This window comes from Denticeps clupeoides, chromosome 17 (assembly GCF_900700375.1).
Source record: "Denticeps clupeoides chromosome 17, fDenClu1.1, whole genome shotgun sequence".
NCBI lineage: Eukaryota > Metazoa > Chordata > Actinopteri > Clupeiformes > Denticipitidae > Denticeps > Denticeps clupeoides.
Window position 1 is genome coordinate 17,731,746 of NC_041723.1, and position 13,440 is coordinate 17,745,185.

Sequence of the window (13,440 nt, forward strand, 5' to 3'; positions counted from 1 at the left end):
CCATCTGGGATGACAGCAGCGAACCAGAAAAGAAATTCTCCACCTTAAGCACCTTGAGCAGAAACACTGTAAAAGTTGTTACTATTACTTTTACTTGTAACTATTTTAAAGAGTAAAAAAACTTTTTCCTCAGTTATGTAGTATGGAGTCAGTCACTTGTCCAGATGAGGGTCGTGGAAGCAGCAGGCTGAGTTAGTCAGAGCAGACATCCTCTACACCAGCAGTCCTTGGAAAGATTTAATCTCGCCAATGGGTCCTGGGGCTTTCCCAGATGCAGCGGCAACCTCTCGGGGACATCCTTCTGGCACGCCCAAACCACCTCAGCTGGCTCCTCTCGATGTGGAGCAGCAACTATATAGCATAGAACCTAACTAACTGCTTCTGTTTCTCTTGATGACTCATTTGCCCAATGTTCAAAACCATCAACTGTTGACTGTAATTTCAAATGGGCTACATAAATTAAAAAATTCATATGTTACTTCCTTCTGAAGTCTTTTTAAGTAAAAGTAACTTAACTGTGTGCTGTGTGCACATATTCAGCCCAAAGGCCAACTGCTTGCTTAATAGAGTTTCAGACCAATTGAATTGTTGCACTGATCCAAACACAGTTATAAAAGTGTAAACTCCAAGGAAAAGTGCATTTTAAACTTTATTTTGGTACAATGTCTTTTTAAATAATGTGGTTACAGAGACCAGCCTTTAGTCATGGGGCATGAATGTTGTTTTGTGTTGTGGACTTCTGTCGGTGTTCATGGTTTTTCTTTTAAGGTGGCTTTTTCAGATTTGGTGATGCTCTAAATGTAGTTTTTATGTTCTGGTTGTGCATTTGTGACTCTCTGCTCATTCATTTAGATAGGAGTAAAAATAACTGCCCAGGATGGCTGGCGAGTGGAGAGACATGCCTATAAAGACACTTCATAGACATGAAACCAGAGGCTGATATGAAACCAGAGGTAATATGGAATTGCATTAACAGAATTGAACTCAGGTTTTGTGAAAAAAATTGAATAATATTAGCAATTTTAGCAATAATAATAATAATATAGTAAAGATTTAATGTGCTTTAAATATAGAAAACAATAAATACAATACTGCTTATTAATAAAATATTTTTCTATTTAAAAAACTACCTTTCACAACATTCCATGAAGGACTACTGAAATATTATTGACTTCCATAACAACATTTTGGTCCTGAATGAGATGTAATTTGCACCCTCAGGGAGTGTTCATTTGGTCCTCCACGTAAAAATAATAATAATGTGATATCAGATGCCAGTCTTTCAGCATATAGGGCTCCAAGGCAAGATGACCAGTTATGTTTCAACCAACTCCCAGTAACAATAATGTTATTGTATCAGCTCACAATGATCATCATATAATCAATTAAAAGTCAGCAAAACCCCATCTAGCATTATTACTATTAATATTAGTAGTAGTAGTAAGGAATGTCTACTCTATCCTTACGTAGTAGCACGTTTTTTAGACACTTTGGAAAGTTCTTGAAAATGTTCTCATTTCAATAAAATTACATGCAAGGTGTTATGTATAAAGAAAAAATGTTGTATTGGTGCCCTTAATCTGATTTGTCAGAAGTCTGTAGCAATTGAAAAGTATAAAGCATATATCACAGCTTTTTTTTATATTTTTCTTTTAATTTCAAGATAGCAGGAAAGCTGCAAAGGAAGCATTTTTGCTTTGTTTCAAGAATGCTGCCATTCAGCATGGAATATTCCATGCAGTATAAACAGAGCAATGATAATAGTGCCTTTGTAATCACCAGTCACTCGATTTTTTTCCCCAGTCACAGGAAAATAGATCAAAACTTTGACACATGCTCTGCAGCTAATCAGAGCTCTTTAACTGTTCCTGTGAAAGCCACAGTGTGGTGAGACATGAGGCGACAGCGCAAAAAGAAACCATTTCAGCTAACTTTGGGGTTGAAAACTGAGCCGAACGTTTGAACTGGAATTCTTAGTTTTTTGCTTCCTTTAGTCCTTAAAAAGACATTTCTGACTGGAGAAAACACGTTAGCTCAGAAAGAAACATAAAGAAACTCATTTAAAGTAGATTTCCACAGTACAGCAGTATTAACTTATCTGTATTGTATTGTATTGTATTGATACTAACCAAGTGGCCTTTTCCTGTGGTTCATCTAGATGGACCATTGAAATTGTAACTTTACAGAAAAAGGTTGGAGGGGCTGGGGGAGCAGGAAAGAAGGAGAGAAGTTTCAGGGCTGTTCCTTCTCCTGCTGTGGCGTCATGTTGCTTGGAGCGCAGAAGGGGCGGGACGTGAAGGGGATCGCTCCCCACGATTTGGGGGGTTGTAGGGCGTCACTCCGGTGCCTCCCAACGTCCAGCCCCTTTCCAAGAGAATGAGTTGCAGGGCTGCTGAAGTCCCAAACTGGAAAGCAGTGCTTCGTATGGACAGTGAGCGCCGGTCTGCTCCGCTGACATGAGAATGCTGCACTTGGTCGCGTGCGCCCTGCTGGCCCTGCTCTGTCTGCCCGACTTCAGCCGTGGAGGTAAGGACTCTAAATCAGGCCCTCCACCTAATAATACTTTTTCACTGCCTGGTGCTCCCCATCCAAGACTTAATTCAGTCAGACACTTTGGCCAGTGAATTGTATTAGTAATGCTGTGTTAGAAGCGTTATGTTTGTGGGGGCTGAGAACGGGTATGAATGGCGGCGTGTTGGGTGGACTGGGATGTGTGTGTGTGTGTGTGTGAAGGCGGCCTGGCAGTTAGGTGAGGGAAGGTGAAGAGTCGCCCCCCTGTTGCACACAGTGAAAGAGCCATTCAGAGAGAGTGAGTGGGAGAAAGAGAGAGGGAAAGCGGGTGAGCGGAGCTTTTGATGCAGTCAGCAGAGTGGCTCGATTGTGTACATAGAGGCTGCATGTGCAGAAGCAACTCAGGGGTTTTAATGCATTTCCTTCCTTTTACATACTAAGGTGGTTGGGGAGCAGAGGGGACCTGGAGCGGGAGGAGGGGGTGGCACAGGATGGGTTTGGGGTGGGTGGGAGTCAGACATCTGGTGCTCCTGAGAGGGAAGTCAGCTCGGGCCAAACAGCTTTGCCCTAAATGATACGCAGGGGAATGAAGAGAAGCCTTTCAGCGTTCATTGGATGGCGCACAAAACTGTACACATGGCAACTTGGCAGCAGTGGGCATTGCATTTTTGCAGATGTGTTTGGGCGTCTTTCATCTGCCTTTCTCTCTCGTTCTTTGGTGAACCTCAGATCTTTAAAAATGATGTAGGATGCTGCTCCCTTAATTAAAATTCGCAGGCACTGATGAGCGCACTCTCAGTTGGCACATTAGAGAGAGGAAGTCATTCTGTGCCGTTACGGGTCCCTCAGATCTTTTTCAGTGGCACCGGATCAAAGCGGTGAGATTCACATTTCCGCGCAGGGACCAGGCCAGGCTTCACTTCACTGTCAACACGCCGCATTTTCATTCATTCATAAACAGATTCCACCGTTATCTTTTTACTGCATGTAATGGTTACTGGTTCCAAACTGGTCATGATAGCAGATGGTTTTCCAAGCTGGCCCCTTAGTTTCCAAAATGAACTGTTATTAAAATGAAGGTTGTATGGAAACATGTGCTTCTGTGACTATTAAACACGCTGAGTGGCAACTGCCTTTTGCATTTGCTGCTGACCCCTTGACCTGCAGCTTTTTCCCTCTGATGGGAACCACATGCGACCCTCAGACTGGCCGCAGACTGGCCCCCCAGCCCGGAGCTGCCGGTGGTGTCCAGCACTACTCAATTAACCGCCTGGGTTGTTTGAAAGACAGATCTCACTTCCTGCACGGTGTTTACATCTCCCACATCTTCCACAGGAAGCCACATGACCACCATCTGCGGCCCAGCCTCTAAATCACCCGTCACTGCGGGTCCCCGTCACTATCAGAACTATGATCAAATGGCCAACAAAGGCTTAATGAGATGGCCACACCTTTGTCCTGCGGGGAGCATGCAGCACATGGTGTTTATAGGCTGAGGTGGGGGAGTGTGCGCAAAAACAAGTCATAATATTGAGATCACCATCAGAGGATGGACCGTACCAACTGAACAAATGGCCCAAGCTCATGTTTTGTCACCCATGTATTAGCTTCTCCACTAAACACTAATTCCTGCTAAGACATTCCCACTGTATATCCACAGCCCCCACAAGGATTTGCATCTTAAGATTGAGCTCCTATCTCCCTACGTGTATTATGTTGCCATGGTAGCATTCTAAATAAATAGGGAGTTCTGCCAGTCTGCTTTCTGATGCTGTACAAGGAAATTGGTGTGTTGTGTGGCAGTTGGCTGCATGCAAGATTATCAAACACAATATTTGCATTAGGAAATTGACAGGATTACCCTCTTAGGAACAGAGTTAATGTCTCAGAGTTCATTGTAATGTGTTGACTAAAGGCATTTTACACTTTACACTGGAAAAAAAGAAGTCTTGATTTGAACATAACGTTTTTTTTGCCCTTAATGGTCAAAAGGATTCAGGTGGCAATTGTGTCACTCCATCACAATGGGAACATGTCTAGCCACAGTTGTTCAGCTCTGGTGTAAAGGTGTATCATCACCTTTAGGGGGACGTTTGTTAACCCAGACTTTATTTAGGGGAACCTACTGGAACACATGCACACTCTTTAAAGGACAAGTATGTGTATTCAGATGTGCCCACACTCTTTTCATCTACCCGGCTACACCCACTTAATCATTGTACCGCATTTAGCTGAGTGCAGCCTTACATAATTGAAGAGCAGGCCGAGCCATGAGTCAGGCTGAGGTAGTTTGACCATGGTTGGCCCTCTACTGGTTTGCCACGGTACTGAAGCTGTTAGTCAGTCCTTCCTATTGGATTAGGATATTTTTTTTTCTCCCTGAAACAATGTGGAGGTTGTTTCTTCATTTAAAAAATGCAGATTTTAGCTTTAATGAACTGCAAGATCCCTCTGCATTTCATCTTTCAGGGTTTTAGCTTTAGCAAGTTCCAGCTGTGGCCAAAGTTTTGTTATATCACTGGCACATCAGGCCCAGGGCACACACACCATCATAAGGACACAGATCTTACATTTTGGGCAGGCCAGATTTACTTGGGAACAGACTGTGGGGTGATTTGGAAGGAGACTTGGCCCCTGTGCTCATTCTGGCACCCAAGGAGGAATCCTATTTACAGCTGTGATCTTCTGGCCACACACAGTCCAACGCCTTGCGAGAGATACACATGCACATGCAGAGAAACATATGTAAACATAAACAAAAAGAAGCCACACACACTCTCTCTCTCTGTCCTGCCTTGGAGTCATCTGTCTTGAAGAATTGGCCAAAACCACCCCAGAGCAGCATGGAAAGCTGTTGCATATGTGAGCCAAAAGACATTTTCCCCCCAGCAAAATGTGCCTCTAACAATTATGAATAAGCATGTGGTGAAATTTGCAAATACACATATGAAAGATGTCACCTTCAAACAGCTGTGTGAGATGAGCAGTGAAATGTCCCCTGGTACAATTTGCCTTGATTTTTTTGGTTCAGACTTCATTAGATGATGACATTTCTGTTTGCAGTGAGCCACTGTGCACCGCAGCATGACTCCATGGCTGCAGAGCCACTGATGGAGTGCTGAAAGAATGCTACGGCTTTGATTCAAGCATGTGGCGTCTGGCCTGGCACTGGCAGCCGAGTTATAATCAAAAGGACCCTGTGCTGCATTTCCTTATATAGACAAAGAGGGTTTTTTTTTTGTTGACATTGAGAAAATATTTAGATGTTATCTCCACAGCTATTGAGATTTGTTATTTGAAGTATGGCCAGTGTGATTCAGATATAGAAACCCTCAACGGAAAAAGGTCTACAACTTTTCTGAATGAAGAGCTGCCAGTGCAGGCTCAGTTGAACCTAAATCGTGGAAGAACTATTGGTCTGGCCAGTGATACAAATGTGTAACATAATTAAACAATACGTTTGAAAATTTTATTTTGTGCGGATGTTTGACCGTAAATTCTGAGGCAACTTCATCAGACGTTCTGGTGCGACCATGGGGTGTAATTAGTTTATATAAAGAGTCGTTTTGTGGTGCCTCACATGCCTTGGTGACCAGCGCTGGCTAATTTGGAGGTGCCACTGATCAGCTGCCCTTGCGCTATGAGAAAAAAGCCTCTGGAGGAGAAGTGAGTCATATGATCATGAGACAGAAGTGGAGAAAAATGGAACATTTGAGGAAATAGAGTAGCTACAACCACCAAACCCAGAAGACCTTGTCTTTTCTAAAAAGGTGTATAGAGGCTTTCGGTACCTAGAAGGTTTTATCCATGAACCTTTGGGGGATCGTTGTGAACTATAATGCTTAATTTCAACGTCTGCTGTTTTATGCAATGACATAGCAAAAACTGTTGCCAATAACTAATCTATGCACACTGGGCATTTTTTAATATGGTATTAGAAGTCAGGCCATATCAAACGAGTGTGTCCCAGCGGAATATAAACAGCAGGTATATGAGGAATGTTGGTTGTTCTTGTGAGGTAGATGTGTGCCTGTAGTCATAATCGGTTGGTGGTGCCGCAGTTTAAGCCCAGAACTGTGCATGCTTCACTGCTGGCGCACACCAGTTTCATTTTTATAGCACCCACATTTAGCCACAATAAATTATTGAGTCATGTTACATGGGGAAACAAAACCTCTATTGTTTTGTCCTGGTTTAGTTGAGCATTAAACATCGCTTCTTAAGTCGCTTGGGGAGTGACGTGAGTCAACTGGTAAATCTGCGGGTGAGTGGTTAACATGGCCACCAGTTGATCAGTAACACTGGCCTCTTCATCACCAGAGACAAGGAAATGAGTACTACTGACAGCTATAATTAGTGCATCTCATGCGGGATGATGGTTATTGATCAAATTTGGAACCATATAGATTTCATGGGCCTGAATTTGCATAAATGTTGTGACTGCAATGTCACAACGTGCTGGAGGAACTGGGCACCAAAAATCTTAGGCTAGCCTGGCTCTCATTTGGTCTGTGCTTGTAGAGCGTCTCAGTACAATTGCTGTCCCCTGCAGACACAAGATGAAGACATGAGGTTGAATCTACAGCTCATTTAAACGGACATGTTTCCTGCGTGCGCGGCTGTGGAGATCCCACCACAGTCCCATGACTCAGATGAATGCTGGTTTGGCAGTGTTTTTTTCTCCAGGCGGTAGGGGAATTTGGGAAATCTTTTCTCAAGTGGGAGCGAGCCTGTCGAGGGCGCTTTGCCAGTTTTAACTTCTGTCCCATGGAAATCTCCAAACTAGCCTGCAGTGTTGTGTTTAATTTGCGACCGGCTCCATTTCAACGCCGGCTCCCTAGAGGCAGAACCAAGGGCTGGGAAAGGCTCGACTTCTGGCAGCTGACAAACTTATAAAAGAGAATACTGGATATATATAGGCACGGGTGACAGAGGAAGCGTTGCTAGATGCATATTTTGTTGAAAAGGACAGGGCTTGTGTAGAAGCCTGGGATCACTGTGAATCGCGGGGGAGGGGTCCGGCCAGACACCAGCGTCTGTGGGCCAAGGCTGTATCGTCATCCCACAGTCTCAGAGGCTGGAAATAGCCTGAGGATGAGCATCATCCTGATGGGGTGTAACAGGCTCCCCTCGCAGCTGCACAAAGTGAAATCCGTCTGGCTTCTGCCGAGGTCAAGAGCGTATGACACCAATCTTGGGCGGTGACAGGCGTACGGTCTGACAGCCATCCAAACACGCTGTACTCAATTCATTCCCCATATTAGGCCCAAACCCCATTGTCAATTGCTGTTATTCTTAATCAATTACCTGCCTAGAGAAGATGCATCAAGCCTTGTGTCAGTGAAATTGGGGAATATTTAGGCGCTAGATTATCCACCAAACGGTCCCGCTGCTGCTTGAGTCTTGATGATTCAATGAATATTCATTTTTCATTGTAAAGTGTAAATTTTTTGTCCAGTTTTTACCTTGACTGCTAACCTAAAAAAGCAACAATGTTGCCAAACATTGTTAATCTGAGTTTAGTTTAAGTAATTAAATTATTAGATTACACAATTAGAACTATATTACAATGTTCAGTAAATAAACCGGTCCAGTTAATTAAGCCGGCAAACTTGCACCTTTATCATCAATCTACATAAAAATCTCATATAAAAATGTGATTTGCTCTGCCCTCCCAGTAAACAGTTAAGGAGATCTCAGGAGGGCACTAATATTCTATATGTGAACACTTCGCCGCCCATAAAGGGAAACATTAAGAAGGCAATTAGCTGTGTGCCAGCCTAAGGAAACGAATGTTTATGGGTCCCTGACACCATGCATATGAATTTAGCAAGATAATAGAGTAGAAGCGTTCACACGTCTAAATGCAGTATTTTAGTGTTAAAACAGGCATACTAATTTGAGTTAGGAACAGAAGGGTGGAAAATACAGCATGACTGAAACAAATGCATTCATTATATTCATTTTTCTGATGTCGTCATTGTTGTTATGCGGCAAAAAATTTCCATGCAGTCTTGGACAAGCTATAATTTGAATCCATGGACAAGTAACATAGTGGTCAGTATGCAATCTTTGGAATAAGCCTTCAAATTCCAGCAGGGCTAGGAAGAAATTCCATGAATCCATCTGAAATGTTCAGTCAGCCCAAATATTCTATCAATCCACATATGTTCCTTTATAGGGCAGCATGATGTAGCCTCAGACTTGGAAAGCACTTGCGGGAATGGAACATAATTCATCCTCTGGTTTCACACTGTTGGGATGGAAAGTTCAGGCCTTACCTGACATCTGCCTTTGTGTAAACTGGTGCACATTCCAAGCACATTCTGTGGTTAACAGCAAGATGAGTTTGTGACACTGTGAGTTTTCCCATGCAAAATGGGACTTTGTTTAGCTCCCTGGGACCCAACCATCAATACATTACAATACGGTTAAACCTCAGACAACAAATTTCATAGACAGCACCATAAGCAGTACTTTTATGTCTCATGCACTGTGCTATAAAGACTCAGAAAGGACCTGAAAAGGCTGAAAAAAACACATATTAGGATGTTATTCATGTATTACACAACCATGTCTTTTTACTTTTATATTTTTTACCTTATAATTTTATGTGTTTTATAGGTGATTATCTGTAAAAAAAAAAAAAAACTATGTAAATGACAGGTAAATGTTTTGCTTTGGCACAAACAAATATGTCTTACAATTTAGAGTTCATCTTAAAATCATTAAATTTATGGGAATAATAGGTTTTAAAAACAAGTCTGTATCCCCAGCACGCTAGGTTTTTGGCACAATTGTTTACTGGGTCTGGGGAAAATGAAGATGTGAATCATTTCTTACATTTAAAACATATGGTGAAAGCTGTTTACTGGTATGGGATGCAGAGTCCCTCTCTGCTGTGTCCGCTGGAGGAATGTACATTAGAGTTAATCTAGATACAGTAAAGAGCCCCCTTTGTATATGGGCCTGGTGTAGGATCTTACAAACACTGGAAATTCCCATATCGAAGGTGAACATGACCGATAAATAAAACTATTTTTCCCTCTTTCACTCAGTAGGGATATTAAAGGTGGAATAGCTCATGATTATTCAACAACTCAAGATAAATAATTCGGCTTAACTTAATACATTTCTTGGTATGCCAAAGCTGTCTTCTGACTTTATGTATATGACTTTTTGAAACAAATTATTGAGGATGACAACTGCTAATTGCTTTGTCATTTTATGTGCCACGGGCAGATTGAAAAGGGGGAATATTGAACATCTCATGGAGCTGTGCTTAGACAGCTCCATGGGGTAAAAGTAAAACTAGTACCCTTGACTTAGAAGCAAAATCCACTGAAGAAACTTAACTACTGCAATCTGTTTCCCAAATGTACCCTAATTTTCTTTTTTTGGCAATCATTTTCTGTTGTGGCAATCAGTGAAGAGCCGTGTTCCACCGAATAAGGGCATTTCTGCTTCTGTGAAGCACAAAAGGGCCTTTTTCATACAGTAGCCATGTGGAGAGAAACGTTAGAGCCGTTTGTTTGCTTTTGCGGAACAGTTTCACCCCTCACACCCAGACTGTCTAGCCTCTCCCGTCTGGGGTGCATTTCACCCTCTCCCTCCCTAAAAATGAAAAAAAGGACCCTCCCCTTCCAATCGCTGCGCAACCACCTCCAAGTTTGGCATGTAGTCTGGAGGGAAGCATTGCACCTAAAACCCAAGCATGACGGTTACAGGGAACAGTGAGTGCCTCCTGAGTCACACAAGCTGTACCCTGGTAATGACTTAATAGACTCCAACACTCACTTAATCACTCCAGATGAGCATTCACATGGGCTCTGGTGCTTTCAGCACCACAGATCGACCCTGGAGGGAAAGAATGGCGGCGAGGCATGATGACTGCATGCAAGAGCGGCGTAGTTTACTGCTTTATTTTGACTGGGTGGAGTCATGGGACACACACACAGATCTAAGAATTTGATGTTTGGAGTGGACAGTTACCCTGTTGCCTTATAAGCATTGCTGGTGTCTTCCTCATGTAAGTCGCTTTGGATAAAAGTGTCTGTTAAGTAAAGCAAAGTAAAGTAAAGCATATGTATGCTAAACAGTTACATTAAAACAGATAGTATGAAAAGAGTTACAGTACAGTAATTTTTGAGGTACTGAATAAATGAAGGCATATATTTTTGCATTTTTCAGACAATTCAATCAACAACCAGGTCAGTTTTTCCATGGAACGTTTGCCTTTTTTTTTTTTTTTGCAGATGTGGATGTAGGGAGCTCTGGCACACTCACGTCTCCATCTGCAAATGAGCGTGTGGTCGGGCTGAGAGTGTGGCTGTGGCTTGTTCATCTGATACTGTCAGCAGAGCAGAATTCCCAGATTAGGACAGGGCGGTGCTGCACGTTCCGCGGTCACAGACACCCACTCCAACTCCCCTTGTCATTAATGCTGATTGATGGCTCTCAAAAAATACTCTGGCCTGGATGACTCTTCCAGAGGAATTTTCAGTAGCGTTGATATATTGGCACACGCAGGCGCTGTATTTTTACATCAGACTCGAAAGATAAATGGCAAGACACAAAGGGTATTTGTCTAAAATAGCAGTCTAGACTTTGGTTCACAGTATTTATGAATCTGTTTAGTATCAGGTATGCCCTGTCACACCCCCCAAAAGTCCAGAAAAATGGACCACAATGACCACAAACCCGACTTACTACCTTTGCCTGAATTGCTCCATTTGTTCAATTGAATGTAATATTGATTGTATTGGATAAGCGTGTGCAGCAAGGTTTTATAAGAACTATTTTGAAATATTGTTTCAACCAGTTCAAGCTCTTTTAAATTGACATCTTAGTGCACAGGCTTATTTGCATAGAAGATGCCCAGTTGCAACTTTGCACAAAGCATATTATTCTTGCATTGTAATTAGAGGCATTTAATAGTTATTGCAATGGAAATGGAACCTAATGGCTTAGATATTGTCTCCAAATTTTCAATGGGACATTAAACATTGTTATTAAAATGGGTTTTTAGGTGCCTATACATAAAACAGCAGTTCTATTGGGGGAAGTCATTATACTGTTGGGAATTTGATGGCGTTTTAGACTTTTTGAGCCATGCTCATTGTTCTGGATCTTTTCACATTGTTTAATAGATTCAGAGCTTACACTGAGGCTATTGCAGTTTAAACAGTTTCATTACAAAGAAATTACCTGGAGATGGGACACTGCATGTACTGACATGATTGAATTTTGTGTAATGTGATGCTGGTTAAATGAAAACCTAGACAGACAGTGTAAAACTGTGACACATCTGCTATGAATACAGATCACAGATTCCAGACTATAAAAGTGAATGCATATATAGATCTTTTTAAAATTGTAATAGAACACTTATATTAACAGGCAACATTTAACATTTTTGAATATTCATAAATGCAAAGTGCTGGGCTTTAATAACTGAGGAAATATGAATAATGTCACAAATGAAGTGTATTTTTTATTTGTTTGTTGTTAATGAAAAAGCATTGCATCGTTTTTGGTCCGCATCATGTTTAGCAGTCTACTTTTAGCTGTTCTGCCTTCTGGATGTAATTATGTGTGAGGGTATCCAGCAGCTCTTGCACATGTGTGACTCTCCTTCCTGCTCGGCGATCAATATAACATATAAAACTGTAATCCTGCATGTGCAGGATTCCACTGCCATGGCCAAGAAGTCAGGGATGCAGTTCATCCTGAGCATCCCTAAACAGAATTTCCCTTTCCCACAAGCTGCTTTGAAATGGCTCCACAAAGAGTTGAAGGCTCCAACACTGCGACTCCTTTCTTGAAACTCTAGTAAACCATTTTGAATGAGCAGTTTTGCAGAGTGATAAATAATAGCCTTTCCCTAGAGTTTCTTCCTTTCCAAAGAGTTTCTTTTTGCAGGTTCAGTAAACTAGAAAAACCCACAATTAATTAAAATATTATTCTTCAAAGATATGGGTATTAATAATAAAACATTTTACCATTATGAAATTGCAATTAAGCTGACTCGTGAATAATTCAGCCTCCATGACTAAACAGCACCAGCACAACTGATGCTGAGCACATTCATCCAATTAGGGCCAATGAATGTTAATGGGATTCAAAGAATCCATGCAACATGCAGCCTTCTAAAAGAGCCCTGAAATGAGACACACTGGACAATGAAGGTGTCTGTAGGTAACTTGTAAATTGGTTCCTTATGTTGTTTGCTGGGGTAATATGTTATTCTCACTTGAGGCAATTTGGTCTGCTTGCGCTCTTATCTCAACCCTGCACCCTCGATTTCAGACGGATCAGGTCATGCGTGTGGTGCACCAGTAGCGGGTGTCCACCAACACTATATTTGTCCTTGCAGACAGTTGGGAGGATGTAATCAGTAAAAAAATAACACAAAGACACATCCTCAAACCCTAGTTTCAACTAGCTGTGATCCACTGACTGGTACGAGGAAACTTCTTTGACACCATATTGAATACAGCTGCAAATGTGATACAACATCTGCATCAAACGACCCTTTGTTGGCAACATTCTTGTTCGTCATTAGATTCTTTGGAGTTGAATCCAACATTGATGTCAGCTCCAGTACCAACCCGGATCAATGAGGATTAAAATCTTCTCTCATGCAGTATAAATCAAATGCAACAAGATCATTTGCATACACATTAATCAAACACAACCAGGTTCCAGTGCTCCAGGGGTGTTGAGCCAGCACTGAATATCAGCTTTCGTGCAAAGAAAACATTTCTCAAGGTGCGACAAGGTTCCCTTCCACCACCCCCTTCATAACAAACCAGAAAACAGAACATTGAATGTTCATGAATAAATCACATTGCCATTGGCATTTGATCAGTGCACCAAGACCAAATAACCCAAAGAATCTGCACCAGCCACATCTGCAGATAGTTTTCT

General features: G+C 42.0%; 1 protein-coding gene across 1 annotated transcript in view; it reads left to right on the top strand.

Annotated features, from left to right (window-relative positions):
- Positions 1 to 2,394: 2,394 nt before the first annotated feature.
- The window catches only part of cspg4 (chondroitin sulfate proteoglycan 4), a 39,934-nt gene continuing 28,888 nt past the window's right edge, over positions 2,395 to 13,440 (top strand). Inside the window, exon 1 of the mRNA XM_028959396.1 lies at positions 2,395 to 2,526. Within this exon, the coding sequence (XP_028815229.1) occupies positions 2,457 to 2,526 (70 nt within the window). The 5' untranslated portion in view covers positions 2,395 to 2,456. The remainder of the gene's footprint in view (positions 2,527 to 13,440) is intronic.